Source organism: Manacus vitellinus, unplaced genomic scaffold (assembly GCF_001715985.3).
Source record: "Manacus vitellinus isolate BGI_N305 unplaced genomic scaffold, ASM171598v3 scaffold_0_pilon, whole genome shotgun sequence".
Taxonomy (NCBI): Eukaryota; Metazoa; Chordata; class Aves; order Passeriformes; family Pipridae; genus Manacus; species Manacus vitellinus.
This window is the reverse complement of record NW_021938789.1, coordinates 14,771,295-14,790,264: the sequence shown is the minus strand read 5'-3', so window position 1 is coordinate 14,790,264 and position 18,970 is coordinate 14,771,295. Positions and strand designations below refer to the sequence as shown.

General features: G+C 35.2%; 1 protein-coding gene across 1 annotated transcript in view; it reads right to left on the bottom strand.

The window, feature by feature from the left end:
- PCDH7 (protocadherin 7) overlaps positions 1-18,970 on the bottom strand; it is a 268,281-nt gene that overhangs the window by 126,851 nt on the left and 122,460 nt on the right. Inside the window, 1 exon segment of the mRNA XM_018068133.3 lies at positions 12,340-12,556. Coding sequence (XP_017923622.2) covers positions 12,340-12,556 — 217 coding nt within the window.

Here is an 18,970-nt window from a genome sequence, read left to right as displayed (position 1 = left end):
CTTTCTATCACTATTGAACTGGGCTTGATTGAATTCTTTTACTATTTATCTTCACAGTAATAAACAAATTTGTCTTGTCAGTACAATTTGTTTGCTTAGGCCCTTCTGAAAAAGCACCTTCTAAAATTCAGTTACATATAGTGGGAAAAACAACAGTACTAGACAGAAAAGAACAGTAGTAGAGAAAATATCTTAGTTTTATAACTTCCTTAATTCCTCAGTTAATATAGCATTTATGAAGAAACTTCAGGATATGGGCTTTATGTTTTGGAAAAGTTTTTCCACTTAAAATTCATAGCACGAACAACAGCATGTGGGACTCTACCTGGTAAAAGCTAAAGGCAATTGTTTCCTTTTGAGGAGAAAAGCAAGAGAAAAATATTCACTTATCTGAACCTTTGGGGGCATCTTGGGCTTTTTCTGCATTCTCCTATTACTTCTTGTGAAATTAGATCTGACTGTGTCTCAAGTTTCTGTATCTATGCTCCTGGCAAGTGAGCTATGCCTCTAAGGAACATGCTTTGTTAGGAACCATGCACTGTGGCAGTGCAGAGCCTGTTCTCTGTATTGCCATTTATAAAATCTAAGATGTATTTTGACTTTGACTCACAACTATTTTGCTTCATCATGGTCTGTCCATGAGACAGCTTCTTATGCCACTGTTATTTCCCAAAGTTTAATTCTGCAGATAAAACCATTTCCAGTATAGGAGGGAACAATGGGTAGGAAAAATCAATTCTACTCATGCCCTTTGCACACTGCTGTTGAGTCCCTCAAAAATAAAAACAAAAATAAAAAAAAAAGACACAAAGAATTTGTGTGCAATTTACATTTGATGTTTTTTTCCTACCACTCTTTTCCCTTCAATCTTGGTGTAATTCAGGCAGAGAAATACAGGCAGAATCTATCATTTTACACTTGCTTCCAAAAGCAAAAGGATAACATATGGTGTCAAAATTATAAAATCCTGTTTTCTTCAGAGGTTTTTCAGGGCTGTGTTAATTGCTAAAATCTGAGAGGGCTGGTTAGAGCATGCTCGGAGTAGAACCAAAGTCCATGCTGTTTCTCTACTCTGCCAGTTCATTGTTCCTCTGTACAATGACATGTTGGAAAGAGGACTTCAGATAGGATGTGTGTCATACCAGCAGATTCCATATGACTTTTGACTCATACTCTGCAGGTTCCTTGAAAATTGTCAAATGGGTCAATCACCATTTTTTAGTCCTCCAGGATAGCTTAACTATTTTCTTATATGCTTTACATGTCACTACAAAATTTCTATCATCACTCTATTACAGATTTTCCAAATGCATGAAAAATTTTTGTACATATTATTAAGCAGAAGGTCTCATTTTAACTACCTTTGCCACCTTTTTTTTTCCCCAAACTACTTTAACTGAATATGAAACGGCATTAAAAACAATGTCTTAATCGTGCTGTGGGGCATTGAATCAGACATCCTCAAACACAAACAAAATACTTAAATTTCTTGCATTTTAAAAGTCAGTGTATGTAATAATGGCACTCCTCTTTTGTCCATTTAAACCCCCACCCCTAAAACCACTAGAAGCCTAGAAAACAACTGAAATTACCTATTTTATTACTCTCTTATGTACTTGAATAATGGCTGTGTATGAGACAGTTAAAACAAATGCATTTCCAGAGCTGTCAAATCTACTGATATATCACATTAATCCAGTATTATTATTGCAATACATGGCAAAATATGAAAAGAATGCTGGCACAAATTATATAATTCAGTAGCAGGCAACGATGGCCACTGTTAATGGAATTAAACATTGAGAGATGTTAATAAAATAACATACATGCATACTTATCTCTCAAATGCTTTTTTAAAGAAAACAAATAAGTTTCTGTTCTCCACTTAGGGAAGAGAAGTTTCTGTTATTAGCTAATACCACTGGAAGGCAAAATTACATCAGATCTCTTTACCTTCTCTTCATAATAAAAGCTTGCAATGTCATATTCCACTGATAAATGTTACTTTAACATATCATGATATTGTAAATGTCATTGCACTGCCCCAAAAAGGCACACAGATTCTCCTCCTCAAAGACAATATGAATTCATTGCGAGCAAAACAACTCTACATAAGAAAACCATTGACTGTGCACCTGAAATAATCTAAAGATAGTAGGACAGTAGGATACAAACACCACACACTTCTTGAATTCATGAGATTTAATTTACAGAGCCTTTTCCCAAGATTCTCTCTATGGACACTACTGGTCTTTATGGCACTATTACAATTTCAGAAAAAGACAGAAAAATCCTTGGATCAAGAAAACAAATCTGCCATAAAACCATATGAGAAAAACCCAACACTTTGGTGGAAGATGTCCTTCAGCTTGTTTATATGTAGTTTTAGATAAGATACACTTTGATTTTTCTTCGTTTTCTGATGAAATAATGCAGATTGCTTAGTAAAAGAACAAGTTCCTCTGCAGGGATCTTTAGAGTTGATTTGTTCCTTAGATATAGCAAAAAAACAGGTTAAGACAAGCAAGTTGGGAAAGCTGGTATGGGAATGTTTGGTTGTAAGAGAGCACACAAACATCAAAATAAATTAACTCTATCAATACTGTTCTTCCTTCACTGTCTTTATATTTTACTTTTTCTATTATCCAAACAGCAATTTGCATGCATGTCTTAATTTCAGTAATTTTAAATGTTAAAAAAGTACAGATTTGAATCATCTATCAAAACAATCTTTTTTTTTATTATTTACTGAGAGATATGTTTGTCCTTTCTTTAACTCTTAAAAACAGTATGAGAATGGACAGCTCTTCTAAATGTGAATGGCAAGTTACCTACAATAAAAGATTTAAAGTTAGTATTATTAGAATTTATTTTTCCAGTACAATAAAAAAACCCCTAACCTTATAAAATTCTGATTACTAAAATACATTTTCTTACTTAATAAGTGTTGATTTTTCTTTTGCTTTTATCTGTGCACAAAGTTATGTTGGAGCATAAAATCTTTTTTTTTTTTTCTCCCCCAAAACAAGTCAACAAGGCCTGGAATATTATTTTAAATTACTGTACTAATAAATCAAACCAATTTCTTTAAAAATTCTAATATTTTTCTTGTTCTAGCATACGCCATGATTGTTTTTCTACTTATTCAACAAGCTGGCATTCACCTCAAATGCTATGTTGCTGTTGAGGCAAAAAAAGCACGTAGAGGTGATACTGTAGTAATATTCAGAAATGCTTAAATGTCTGAATTTATATTATGCTTACCTTTAAGGACCTCCTATGGTCCTTATAGAAATTGTTACATTTCTCTGAAAAGCGTAGAGTATAAATATAAAGTAGAACTTTCAGAACTACAGATGACACATATTATACTGGGGCTTCTAATTCCTTCAAATATCATTCCGTAGATTTCAGCATACTAACCTGACATTAGTATTTGCTAAAATACATAAGAGCTACACACACTTCCTTTCAATCTTTGATTTTTAGACCTTTTGAAATAATAACTGAAAAAAGTACTTCAAGATACAACAGTGAAGTTCATTACGGGTGCAAAGTAACACATCCTCATTAAAAAAATTCATATCTACTGGTCCCTAACAGGCTAACAAGTTTATTTTTCCTTTGTTCAACCCAGGACTAATGAGACACACAATCACTTTAAAAACCTTCATTAGGAAAAAGAGATATTAACAGTTCCATGCAGTCTTACAGAAACTGGACAATTTGTGTATATAAATCCATAAAGATTACTAAATCCACATTATGTGGCTAAGGGAATTTGAGTTCCCAACTCTTGATAAATAGAAGGCTACTTGAAAAACAAATCAATTTATCTGCCCTTCTATATTCTTCCCCAGGCACCCTATTTTGTCCACCAGATGATCTCTGGTCTGACCCTATATATTAGTTGGATTTCCCACATACATGGGATACATTGTTAGTTCAGTGGAAGGTTGGCACACAGGAATACAGCCAGGACCATGAACTTTTCCTGATTATCATCAGACTTGAAGAATTAAGTTATGTAGCAACTAGGTAAGTACACTTGCTGTTATAACTTTGAATTCATACATCAGCAGATTAAAAAAAAATAAAATACTGCCTTCAGGAAACCTTTCTGAGTTGCTTAGATAAGCAGGCTGAAAACATGTAAACTTGAAGTCTTGGATGTAAAAAGAAATTTAAGATTGATTATTTTTATATGTTTTTCTCTGTTTTGTCACAGTGAGCTTTACATTTTGCAAACCTTTATTAAAAATCACATTATTTTAAAAAGAAACAAAAGACCATATTGTAAGAAGTGATTTTACTTAGATGTGAAAAGGCAACAACTCATTAAACTAGAGTATATATCAATAACTGGGGGTCTATCTGTTTTGTAGACTTGCACTCCACTTTTGCTCAAACTCTTCATAAAACAAGAGTAGTTAACATATAAATTTTTGCTTATGACATAAGTTGGCACATGCCAGTTTAATAAATTTGAGATTTGAATTTGTTTCCAGATTTTTAAAATCAGATCTTTGTGAATTATATGATTCGTTTAGGTTCAACTATGTGGTCAATTAGACATGCTCTTGTTCCTTCCACCCAAGTGAACCATTTTGAAAATACAGTCAGATTTTTTTTTTCTGAATCAGCAATTCATACTTCATGGTTTTAAGAATGGACTCAAGGAAAAGACACGGTTTATTCTCTTAATTTCATCTGTTGGTTTTGGGGAGTTTTTTGCTTATAGGAGAAACTACCAATTTTAAAACATCAAACCCAAAGCATCACGCTTTGTGACAAAGACAAAGGTACTAAGATTATCTATTTTATTGTCGTGGTTTGAATCTTGTTTTCTCCCAGAGGCTAAGAAAAGTGGTAGACCCCAAGGGGTGGAAACCCCTGGAAGTTTTGGAGTTCTGTCCAATGGGCGCTCCTGCAAAAATGTCAACATCCCACAAGCTCACCAGAAGAGTAGTATATAAGATACTGGCATTTCCTATGATACATATTTAATAAAAAATAAATAGAAGAGTAGTTGGGAATCAGCAATAGAGAAAAAAATATTTTGCACTGAAATTGAGAAGAAATACTTTATAAAGGACTTGTTTTGGATCTTCATTATACTTGAAGATTTATCTGAAGGGACAGAAAGATCTAATGTTGTCCAGGAAACTAAAGAAACTGTCATTAAATACAGATGCTGCAAAAATACAGGGCAATGAAAGGACTCCTCTGAACAGAGGAAAAACAAATTTCCGTTGACTCTTTGCATTAGATTTTTTTCAGGAAAGAGCCTGCCGTCGATGCAAAGGTTGCTAAATATTCCATTCATAAACCAGATGTCTGTTCTTCCTTGAGTCTGTAAATTTTGGAATACATTTTGCCTTCCATCTACATTCAGGACTGCAACAGTATCAAAGGGAGTTCTGCAGTCTGCATCAGTGGGAGGCAGCCTGAGCTAGCAGCTGGCACAGAGGACTTGGACAAAAGCCTAACTTCACTAAGTCAATCGCAAAACCCTCATCAGATTGGAAGTTGGTGTCCAAATTATTACTTTTTGAGGGGTGCACAATGTTTGGATCAATTACCAGATGAAAGATGAATTCATAGCGTGACAGCAGACATACCACTTCACTTTCTGATCCCTTAGTTCTCTGCTTCTCAGTTTAGTATGTCCTTTCATATCCACCTCAGTGAATTGATATGAAATTCATAGATGAGGCAGGTTATGTAACTGCAACTCTCTAGATCTCATGAGTATTTGCAGTAAGAACTGACTCACTGAGATGTGTACATGTGTGCACACCCACATGCACATACAAACCGCAAGTATGGTTCTTTAAAAATCCAAAGTCTTTCTCAATTTTCAAATTTTTAGTTAAAAATTGATGGAATATAAATGCGGATTTCTTTTTTTAAAGGGTAGTGAAAGAAATCTAAGCTTTAGTAAATGGCATTTCAAGTTATCTAGTATCAATAGACTGCTTTTAAGAGTGGAGAACAGTTATTGCTTATATATATTTTCTTTTTTAGAGCAGGATACTGAAATCAGGAGTGGAGGAAGAAATCCAGTAATATGATTTAAAAAGAAAGGGGCATATGCTATTATTCACTATGCAGGAGGAACTAGATCAAATACAATGGGAAAGCAACAGAGAGAACAGCAAGAGACTTACAATACTATTCAGAAAATCAGAAAAATGCTGAATAATTTGTTTTGCTACCAAGGTGTAGGGGTGGATTTCCAACACGCAAATATGCGTTCCTTCTTTGATTCCAGCAGATCCAAGCATACATTCTCTGAGCAGTAAAAATCCTGATCAAGCCAAAAACAATTCAAAGCAATACTCAGGTACACTTCATGAATAGGTGCCACACAGAAGTTGTTGATATTTATCTAGACAGTCATGTAAAATAGAGTGGATGTAAAAAAAAAATCTACTATTCTGGTGTCTTCAGCGAGAGCTATTTCTGATCACAGTTGGCCTATATTTGGGCCTTTATTTTGCATTATGCATTTGAAGTACAATGTAAACATAGAGTAGAAGTTAATATAAAGTAAGCCACAGCCTAAAATAATCACATCCTTTTGTGGCAAGTTATTAACCTAATACAGTAAATGCATATGTAAAAATATATACCAGCACTAGAAAATTAACACAATCAAAATATACTTCCCTCATTTCTATTTTAAATATGAAAAGGTAACACTTCAAAATGCAAGTAACTTAAAACAGACATCATACCTTTTTGAAACTTTAAGTATTACTGTGCATAGGTTACCAAACCACATATTCCTCTGCTGAAGAAATCCACAAACATATGGGATAAGGTCATCTAAAGGAACATGGTAGAAGACTAATAAAGGAAAAAAATCAAGAAGGAAAGCAGCCAATGTTCTTCCCAGTCAGGTTCACTTCCTTACATAAGGCTACATTCGTATAACAGGGATCCCTCCACAGTGTGTCTTAGGGGCTGGTCTTTTTTTTTCCCTCTTATAAAACGTCTTTTCACAGATCTTAGCAGAATGCTGAATTCTCAAAAAAAACTGGTTCAAGACATTATCCATCACTGAATATGTATGTTCCAAAGCATTACCCATATATGTTGCTAGTTTTACTGAATCCAGAGTTCACTGTGTGCCTAATTATAGGTTTAGATTTATCAGAAACAAGAATAAGAATTCTTTTGTATTATATAATAATTTTTGCAGCACTTTCTTGTATTTTGGGTTCATGCATGCAGAATGACATTTAAGAAAAAGTAGATGTAGCAACCCTGACAGAACAAAAAAAAAAAAACAAACAAAAACCCAAAACAAACCAAAAAACCAAACCAAATCAAATCAACCAAAAAAAAAACATTAAAAAAAGCAAAAAGAATTATTAGCATGTAATCACTACACTGAAAACCTTTACTGACTCAACCTTTCAGATGGACTACTTACATTCACATTTTCAGAACATAATTTTAATAACAAAATTATTCTCATATAATTTTAGGACCTGAATTCAAGAGAACAGAACATCTGAAAATGATGGGAACTGCAAAAATACAGTTATTCTATGAAATAAGTCAATGAATGTCTGGTCTGTCGTGTTTACAACAAGGACAGTTAAGTCTTCAAGAACATTAACCTCAGTTATTTGCACTAGCAAAAGCTAAAGAGAAACAGATTCTGTAAACATGGGTTCTCTAAACTAATGGATTTTTTTCTTCACACTTTGGTTCAGAAAACAGATTAATAATCTACCTTATAAGTAAAAGCAAGAGAATGCTCTTACAAATAAAAATAATTGCATTTATTAATTGTCAAAATTCCTTTCACATTTTCAAGTCACCATTTTGCACACCATGAACCCCTTCTCTACTTTGATGGTGGAACTTTGACACTTGCAGTCTAAATCTGAAATTGTCATTGAGAACAGGGCATATTATCAGACTATATGAACCAAGGTAATACACTTCCCTGCCTTTTAGTTCTTCATGTGTCAGCCAGAGTGTAATTTATACACTGATTTCTTTGTGGGAGTCAAGTAACTGAATCACAAAAATTCTGAGCTCCTTTTGAAGCTCAGCTCCTTACTTCGTCTGACTTCAGACGTGTCACTTAATCTTTCTTTACTCCATTTCCCCCTTTAAAAATGAAAGCTGCAAACCATTCCCTTATTTTCCTTCTTTCACAGAGATGGTTGCTCTTCCCCAACCCTTATTTATTTGACACTGAAACATGGGCTAACTTAAAATACTGTGCTGCAGATCAAAGACATGTTCATGCAGAAATACCTGAGCTAGCTTTAAGCCAGGTATCTCAGGTGTGGCAAACAATCTAATTAGGACTGCATGGAAATAAATCTCCAGGGAAGACCTGGAGATCTGAAATACTGCTATTTCACTGCTATAAGTACTCTAGCTAAATTAAACAAAAAAGTAAAACTGATTAGGCCACTACATGAAAAAATAAATAGTAAGTATACAGAAATCAGGGGGTGAGGGGAAGGAATATAATGAAATGTTTCTAAGAGGGCTGCAAGAAACATGAGAGACCTAACAACCAGGTGAATGGACATGAAACTGAAGAATGAAAGTCTCTGCTTAGAGATCATATGTGTACTTAATAACATGAATTAATATGAAAAGGCTGTATTGTCCATTCCTCAAATTGTGAGAATACAGCTCCAGCTACCCTCACCTTCACTAGAAGAAACAGAACCTAGGAATATTTCTAATTCAGAGGACAGGCAAGTTCTAAGGAAACATAAAATGGAATGCTTCCATGTTCTTTCTCATAATGGTAAAAAGGAATAGTCACTAAAACAGTTATATAAAAGAAAAAAAGAAAATAAACCTATAACAATTTTGATAGCCTTCAGAGAATTTGCTTGTTGAAAGACATCCTTCAGGCCAGTAACTTGACTTGTGATAAATTAGAGGGTTTTTTTAGTACTACTATTATTAGTAGTATTTAGAAAATCATAATTTAAAACATATGCTGACTATTAACTGTTAGAGTCAGGAAGAGAGGTAACAGTGGAAGTTTCTGTCACTGGGATTTTTTCTAAATTTTCCTCTGAGATGTGATATTAGGCACTGTCAAAACCAGAAGGCTATGACTAAAGACCAGGAAACTAATTTGCCATGGTAATGTCTTTACCCTTGATATACAAATACAAATGTAATGAAAATGTTCTCAAGAAATTATTGTGCAATTTACATTAAGGCTGTGCCATTCTAACAGCAAAATTAGAGAAGAAGGATGCACATATGAGCAGAATTTCCTTGTAAGGAAAGCTCCAAGGGCAGGGGATAAATTAACTCAGAAGTTACTTTTGGTTCTGCAGATTTTACTAATTAACAAGATCTTTGCATACTGAATTTTCACAGTCAATCTGCTAACATTTCTTTTTTTCTTTCTTTTTTTTTTCCCTCCCGCATCTGACACCACAGCTAATCATCAGAACAAAACTTCAATCTACATCTGACAGTCATGTAGGCTGGTAGGCAATGTACAGCATATTCTAAGAAAATCAACCCTCTTATCTTTTTTTTTAATTTTTGAGCATTTTATCCTCGGTTGAGCAAATGGAAAGATGCTCTTCACAGAAAACAGAACTTTCCTATTTACTCTGCCTGTGAAGTCAATCTTCTTAAATTTGCCTTAACTATAAAGATTTCTTATTTTCCTTAGTCATCTTAGCTTGAAAAAAAAGTACGAAATGTATCAGAAGGTTTCATGTATTGAGCTGGAAATTATCCTTTCAAATTCTAAAATGAAAGGAAGTACAAAGCAATTAGTTATAACTGCATTGTTTCACCAACTGAAATTAAATGGTAAATATTTGAAGTAAAAATTAATAACCAAGATCACTTCCAAAGTGCTGTTTCCATGGAAAATCTCCATGAAAATCCAGTATAAATCCTGATTAAAACCTAACCAAGCTAAACACTGCAGATTACCTAGATTCCAATTAAATGTGACAAATGAACGCTTGACAGATTTCAATTTCAATTCTATTTCTGTCAGAATGATCCATTAATATTGAAGACTACATTATCAGAATTTGAACAATACAATTGTGCTTAAAATAGTTAAAATACAAATGGACTAAAGAATCATATCAAGAAAACTCTCACTCAAATGTCAGATATTACATATATGAAGGAACAAAAGTAGATTTCATCCTGTTCTGTCATTATTTATAGATTAATGTTAACAGAAATTTCTGGAGGCAGATGACATGCCACTGTTGAAATCCAAAAGTCTGTAGAGCATAATTTTCATCCCAATATCACCCACCTTTCAAAGGTTTCAGTTCAAGGTTTTATAAAGGAGAAGGAATTTCTGGTTGCTATATGCATGTCCTACCATGCAGACTTTTTTTCTGGAGATTTTTTTCATTCACTTATCCATGAATTAGTGTATTTATCTACCTTTATGTTTCTATCTACTAACTATAGAACATTATTTTTAAAACTGAATCCAACAAATTCATCCTACCACATACAAAATATCATTTTTCAAAAAAATCAAATTTACATCTGAAATATTTTAGTTATTATAATGCAATGCCAGTTTTTGTATCAACACAAAATCTTAAGTAAACTGGTTTGCTTTAACTTATGACACTGCTCAAACACTATTCATTTTCAATTGCACTTCTGTGGTTGTGATTTTTTTTCATTATTATTTCCTTAATATTTTCATTATTATTTCATATTGGCTACCAAATATGTTAAAAATTATATTCACTTTTGGCTCTACTGTTTCTCCAGTGTGGCTCAGACTTAGCCCATGTTAGCTACTTTGAACTCAGAATTTCATGTCTACAAATCCTCTATGATGCTGTATGCAAGGGAATTAACAAATTGTTTAATTTTATTATCCTAACCACAAAATCTCACTACAAAACAGATAATAAAATAATCAGCCCAATTTAGGTACAAAGTACTTTTTTTCTGACATTCTTCCAGTAACACCATTGTCACTTCCCTCCTCCCCTCATCTCCAGAAAAATGAAATGTAAATAAATATATTCATATAGACAACCAAGAAAAATATATAGACACACACTTATAAACATACATAACTAATACATCTTTAGATGGATAATACCATCTTTCTTTTTGGTCACTTAGTTATTTGCTATTGGGATATACATTTGAAGCATATGTAGACTGCTGTAGCCATTCTTTAGTCATACATACTAGATTTGACAATATCTTACCATGAAGAATAACATAGTTTTACTGGGTTGACATGTCTATCTCAGAAAAGACAAAACCCAAGGAACAGTTATCTAGTGTTGTTATCCCTGAAAAACTAAAACATGCACTTAGCCAAACTAATTAATTCATTCTATAATAAAAATACACCACCCTTCTTACATGTACCCACCAATTACAATTGGATTAGAAAACCCATTATTTCTTTGGTTATCAAAAATCTGTACCCTTTGACATTTACTAATTTATTTCATTATTTATGGGCAAATTAAAATACAATGAAGTCAGAGTCTGACTTCATAAAATTTTAGATCAAGACCAGTAAGTGGAGAAGAGTGAAATATTCATGTTTTATAAAATACATTTCAAATTGAATTGGTCTTATTTTTTTTTAATCCTGAATAATTTTAGATAGAAAGAAAAACAGAACCTAACTTAAGATTTATATTAACATATCTGGGTTTTTTAATAGTAGGAGAATTACTATGGAATAAATAAGTATGCAGCATTTTCCCCTTCTACATAAATGGCCCCTGAATTTAAATGAGATGTTGTAAAAGTACTGTATAAAATAAAAAGTGAAGAAAAGGAAAGTAATGTTCTTTTCTAAATAATGAAGAATGGGCTTGTCATTTGGTATTATACTGAAAACAGTCTATATAACGTTTATATAGAATTCTCTAGAGTGGGGTTTTTAAATCCTATTTTCTTTTCCTGGTGCTGTACATATTACTTTCTGGGAAATTTCCTAAGTAGTTTTTGAAAAAAATATGGAAGGAAACGAGAATACATGTCCTTTATGGTCTTTTATCTAGAAAGAAAAGTATGGAATTTAATTCAATTACCATCTCCCCAGCCCTTTACTGGTATTTTTTTTTCATTGTTTTAACTGCTTCTGCAGTACAGATTTTAAATCATGTAAAGAAAAGAAAGCTCTGGTTTTTTTAGTGGTCTTATGTTCCATTATTTTGTATACCTGCATTTTATCAAGCTTTAAAATAAAATTGTTACAGTGTTAACTATTTAATTTATTTATTTATATTTTTGGACTGACCTTTCAAAAGTCTACTTAGTATCACTTGCTAGTGAGATTAGGTGTGTGAATGTTGTGTTTGCCCCTACCATTTTCCATATGCTCTGCCTCACCAACACTGCCATCCGGCGTAGTCCTTTCGTAGTTGTCCTCTGGGAGTGGAAGGGCACCCAGTCTTGGCCCTGATGAACTCTTACTGCTTGGTGTTTCTGACTCCTCCAGACCGCTGTCATAGCAACTCTGCAATGACCCTTGATGCGGGTCCTGAGGCTGACTCACAACAGAAAACGTCACTCTACGAAATGGCTGCAAGAGAAAAGATTCTGAATGTCACTGGAAAGTTCAGTCTTTGAACAACTGATTCTCAAAACATGACTTAAGCAAACCAATATTTTAACATTTACTAATTAAACAATTTTGTCTACATTAAAGCAAACAGAGAGTACAGTTCTTAAATAAAAAGCCACCGGACAGAGCATCTGTGGAATTTTACTGTGATATATGGTCCAGAACCTTCAAGCAGTTTGTCACAGCCTCCTTTCAAATGGCTACATTCACAGGCTAAGAAAGCTGGTTTAAATATTTATAAATTCTGTGCAGTTTCTCTTTCAATCAATAGTAATAAGTTGAACAGAATTAATATCAGACTGCATAAAGGTACTTGACATTATGTGCATGTGTATGTGTAAGACTGTGTGGGTGGGTAAAAATGCTCACCTGTAAACTATATTGTGGGTATTACGAACATAACAGCACACCCATAAGACTTCTGTAAAACCAATTCCTGTGGTTCTGAAAGCTAGTTGACATGGGAAAGGGGGAAAAATGAAAAAAAAAGAAAAAAAAAGAAGGAAAAAAAAGTCTCTTAGGTCCTTTGCCATAAAAGTCAGTGCCTGGAGATGGGGTGTGTTGCCAGCTGACTTAATAAAACCTTTAAAGTACTGTGAGCACAGCTGACACCACATGTTTCCACTGGGACTGTACAAACATAGATTGTTACAGATTTGTATTCATTCAAAATGACAGATATTACTGTTGCTCTGGAAGCCTACATGCTGAACCCTGGCACCAGCGAGCATCCCAGGAAATGGGAGAGTGGATCCTTCACATTTCAGAGGACACTGAGGGCAGGCGGGATTTTCAGTAAGAAGCTGGGGGTTCTCCTGCAATTTGAACTACACTGAAGCAGCAATGATACATTTAAAATAATTTAATGATACATTTGGAGTAACTTACTGTTCACAAGGCTATAAAAACAGAAAAATGTCTGATGTTCTAGAACAAACACCTTCTGAAACAAACACCAATAGATCTATCCATTTTATAAGACACTATGCAGACTTTCAGACAGTGATGTTAAATCCTGCCTTTGGATTCAGATGTGTTTCAAGCCCTATGTTTGAATGAGACATAGGCATATATCACCCCCACTGGCAACTCTAGTCACTATAAGATGGAAATGTATGTGCAAGCCAGAAGGGAGAAAACAGCAACTACAACCACTTACACAAGTCTTGAAGAACAGAAGTCCACATCAGGTTTGCAAGCAGAGAGGTCACAAGAATTTTACAATTCTTTTGAGGATACAAAGTTTTGAAGATATAAAGATATTCAGTGCAGATGATAAATAGGTTGGACTACAAATATAATGCTAAGTCTTCCTGGCAAAAGTAGATCAAAAGTTTATAAACATGTCAATTGCTAGTATTACTTTACTGTGAACAGTTTGATGGATAAAACTTCATACAATGAGATGCTGTAATCTGTAACCATACTTCGATTACTAGTTAGTTCTGTAATCTGTAACTATACATCAATTACTACTTAGTTCTGGACCAATGATGCAAACTGTGAATCTCCCAGATTTGAACTGACTTAGACTGTCCTGTAGGCTATTCTTGAATATCATACTATCTCTCAAGAAATGAATTAGCTTCTAGATACTGTGACATGTTGAGAAAATGTGTAAATTGAGGAAGCAATTCCCAAATTTTCCCACAAACTGCTATATTTGCCTGTTATCAAACTTCACACAGGAAACATTATCATCTACATTTGAGAGGCCCTATGGACCTGACATCCACATAATCTGACAACTCTCAGACATCCAAAGACCCACAAGCCACATTTTAGCAAACGCTTTTTAAGAGATGATGAGGACCTTGGCCACAGCCAGCATGGCTTCATGAGAGGAAAGTCTTACTTGTCAAACCTAATTTTGTTTTATGACAAGGTAACCCACCTAGTTAATCAAAGGAAGCCAGTGGATGTAGTCTTTTTGGATTTCAATAGAGCTTTTGATACCGTCTCAGAATGTCTAGCCCACAGCTGAATAAACACACCATGCAGTGGGTGAGCGATTGGCTCATGAGTAATAGTGAATGGGGTAACATCAGACTGGAGACCTGTCATTAGTGGGGTTCCACAGTGCTCCATCTTAGACCCTGTGCTCTTCAACATCTTCATAAACAAATTGGATGCAGGACTAGAAGGGATACTAAGCAAGTCTGCAGATGACACAAAACTGGGAGGAGCTGTTGACTCCCTTGAAGGCAGGGAAGCCCTGCAGAAAGACTTCAAAAAATTAGAGGACCAAGCAGTCACCAGCCATACCAAGTTTAATAAGGGCAAGTGCCAGGTTCTGCACTGGGGACGGGCAACACTGGATGTATGTACAGAGTGGGGAACGAGACACTGGAAAGAAGTGCTACAGAAAGGGACTTGGGGTTCCTGATTCACAGCAAGTTGAATATGAGTCAGCAGTGCCCTGGCAGCCAGGAGGGTCAATTGTGTCCTGGGGAGCATCAGGCAAAGCATTACCAGCTGGTCAAGGGAGGGGATTGTCCTGCTCTGTTCTGCACCGATGTGGCCTTACCTTGAATATTGTGGGCAGTTTGGGGCAACAAAATATAAGAAAGATATTAAGCCATTAGAGAGTGTTCAGTGGAGGGCAACAAAGATGGTGAAGGGCCTTGAGGGGAAGTCATATGAGGTGGGCCTGAGGTCACTTGGTCTGTTCAGCCTGGACAAAAGGAGACTGAAGGGAGACCTCATTGCAGCCTACAACTTCCTCGTGAGGGGAAGAAGAGGGGCAGGCACTGATCTCTTCTCTGTGGTGATCAGTGAGAGGAGCCAAGAGAATGGCCTCAAGTTGTGTCTGGGAAGGTTTAGGTTAGAAAAAGGTTCTTCACCCAGAGGGTGTCTGGGCATTGAAACAGGCTCCCCAGGGAACTGGTCAAAGCACAAAGCCTGACAGAGTTCAAGAAGCATTTGGACAACACCCGCAGGCACATGGCATGATTTTTGGGGATGTCCTGTGCAAGGTTAAGAGCTGGACTTGATGATTCTTGTGGGTCCCTTCCAACTCAGAATATTCTGTGATTCTGTGACATTTGGATGACTGTGAAGTAGTAAAACTAATGCCCTGTAAACCAGAGCTAAGCTCTATGGACTCTACCCTTAAAATATTACAACCGTGAACCATATTCCATTTTCTCCTTGGAAAAAGAGCAGCTCTGACAGCGGATAACTGGAGAATATGGCACTTAGAGAACCTGCAGAATTCAAGTGTGGAAAGCAAAGCTTATCATTCACAGTTACCACACACCTACACATTGGTCCTACTTACAAATCTACTAAAGACCATTGTGGCATAATATCTTTGAAAATTCTTGTTAGAGATTTAACCTGAAGAGACAAATACTACCACCCCTTCCCTAAAGGTTTTTGAAATTTTATTCAATGATTACGATGACTCAATTCCATCTACTTTTCTAGATATAATCAACTGCTGCCTGAGGTCACTTTGGGGCAAAGATATGGTGCACCACTGCTAAAGAAACTTTCCTATCTGACCACCTAGGAGCCACTCTGGTAGTCACGTTTACACCAGCTGAGCTGGGACCGTGGCCCCTTTGCAGCTACACGTCCCACACTCACACAGTCAGATCAGATTTCCTTACCGGCTCGACCCCAGATTTCCCATAGCAGAGTTTCAGACCTCCCGATCCTTAAAATACTTTAATCTTGGTGCAATAACTAACAAAAAAGCATCTCCAGCTGGGTGCCTCCGAGGAGAGAACCCTAACAAGGGAAACCCTGGGCTTTTATACACTCACAGTCTAAGTGCCTTAAAGTCTGGGTGTCCTCAGCTCCAGCTGTGTCTCTGAGTGTCCATTCACCTGGTTGGGCCACAGGTCCCCGTGCCCTTTGTTATGTAAAGGGTCGGCAATCCAGGCTTCTTTCCTGGGGCTTCAGCTGCCCAGAGCTCAGCCTGCAGCTGGCGCTGCAGCTGCTCACCGAGCTGCCGGCACTGAATGTATTCATCAACACCATAAACACTTCTCATTGTCTACAGTTATTGAAAGAACAGAGTGATGTTCCCTAAAATGAAAATGAATTAAAAAAAAAAAAGTATTTGGAATTTTATGTTCCCTTTTCCATTTACCACTGATTTTTTGGAAATCAGTTCTAACTAGATCACAAGTACAGAACACATGTTTACCACAAGAATCTTAGCAATGTTATTTAAATTAAGTTTTGGAAAGAGCTATAAAGGCTTTAGGAGCATTCTGGTCATCTTCACATATTCTTTTAAAGATAAATGCCTTGTCTAGATTACATTTATGGAAGAATACATGTGGTAGATGCAAAGTTGAGCTGTTTTACAGCTTAGGCTAAAAATTCCTAAGATCACTATATATCCTCTAAACTAAAAGAAATTTGATGTACCTTTACTAAGTTATTAATAATAGTTTTTAAACAGATCTGCAGATCTGGGTGTTCATCTTGCTTTTTTCTTAAGTGCTGTACTGAGTAGGAATTATCTGATTATAAAACTAAAATACAGCGTATTCAGTTCAGTAGACCCAATTCAACCCGTTCCACAGAATATCAATGAGGATGGCATGATGATGATAAAATCCTTTTGGAAAGAATGATGTGTATGTAAATATATTAATTGTTATTCTGTAGCATTTATTACACTTCTACTTCCAGTACAAATGTCAGAATTCTGACCTCTATTGCAATAGAGGATCTGAGAACCAGATCCTCTCAGGTAAATGTATAGCAAATTTTGAATGTATCATGTCTCATAGAATAACATCATGGTCTGTGCTTTTCTGATAAAAAGAAATAGACTGATCATAATATATGTTTGTTACCTGCATAGTTAGTGAACACTCTATCTGATTACTATAACGAATTTTAAAACCAAAAAAACCTGAATATCCGTACTATGGTTTACTGTCTCCTTTCCAACATGTCATTGTTTCTGATATGCAAATCACCATATACTTAAGACAATATAATCTGGATAAATTTACCAATTGTCATAACAGAACTATCAGTTATAAAAAATATGGAGTTTTAATATTTCCTTTGAATATTGAGGCTAAACTAATTATGGTACCTGATTTTTACACCAAATAAACTAGGACATCTTAGAGATAAAGTTGATGAAAACACAGAAGTATGGGATTGCTATAAAACGCCTCTGAAAAAACCCTATGTATATGTATATGCATGTAAGTTTGTTCATGCGACTCATAGCAGTCTGTTGTCACTAACATTTAAGTTAAATAAGTTTAAATCCCTATGAAGAGACTTACAATCACTAGGATACTGATACATAATAAATGCTACTAATGTATCAGTTACTATGAATGCAGTAAACCCCCTCCACAAACAAGAACTTTATTCACATACTCTTTGTTTATATTCTAATCTGTAAAACAGTTGAGATTTCAAATAAAACTGCATATTAATGAGACAATTAAGAGGATGATATTAGCATTAATATTTCTAACAAGTTTTTAGTAAAATGCCGGTTATCTCATGCATTCATTTAAATATCAAAAAGAGGGATATAAGCTGCACTTTAACAAGCAAAACTAGACTACATCCTTAATTTTGTGTTTCCATTTACAATATTACATCAGTAATTTCTCACAGAAAAACGGACATGAGAAATTTCCAAGTGCTCACAAATTAAGACACCTACCCATGAGAGAAGAGGGTTATGTTTAGCTTTATTGATTTTCAGTGTACAGCATTAACACGGGTCCATCTGCCAGCACTGTGAGTCAACATCGTACAGCTGCTTTTACCCAAATAAGTCCATTAGCTGTTTAATTTGTCCTTCCCAGCAAAACAGCAACCCTAAGCCTTTACTGGTCCCTTAGTAGGGATAGTCCTTACTGTACTTATGTTTAGTAAGAAGACAATAGGTTTAATAATTTTCCCCTCTGAAAACTGAAAACATATTTTCTGAGAATAGCATATAGAGTTATTCCTAATTATATCTGATCCTGGAGATGAGTAGATCACAGAGAAAAGATACACCCTTGCATTATGCCCCAATGGTAAATCACCACTTCTTCCTTGTTTCATCTCTATTTCATAAACAAGGTATCTTCTTCTCCCCTCATCCGCAGAACAAAAATCACTGCAATGCCAAAGACATATGCTTCCTGCTATCTGTAATAATTGATCCCTATGGTAGAGTGTTTATCTTAGCCTGTATTAAATAATTCATCCCTATCAATGCTAGAAATTAAAATTATATTTTCATTTCATGAAGAACCCTAATTTTGGAGTTTGACATCAGGGATAGAGTTTGGATAGACTTGGGGAAATGCAATATATCCATATAGCTCCACAAGGCTTAATCGTGACACTTTTTCACCATTTTCCTTTCATATCTTAAAGTTTCTAGTT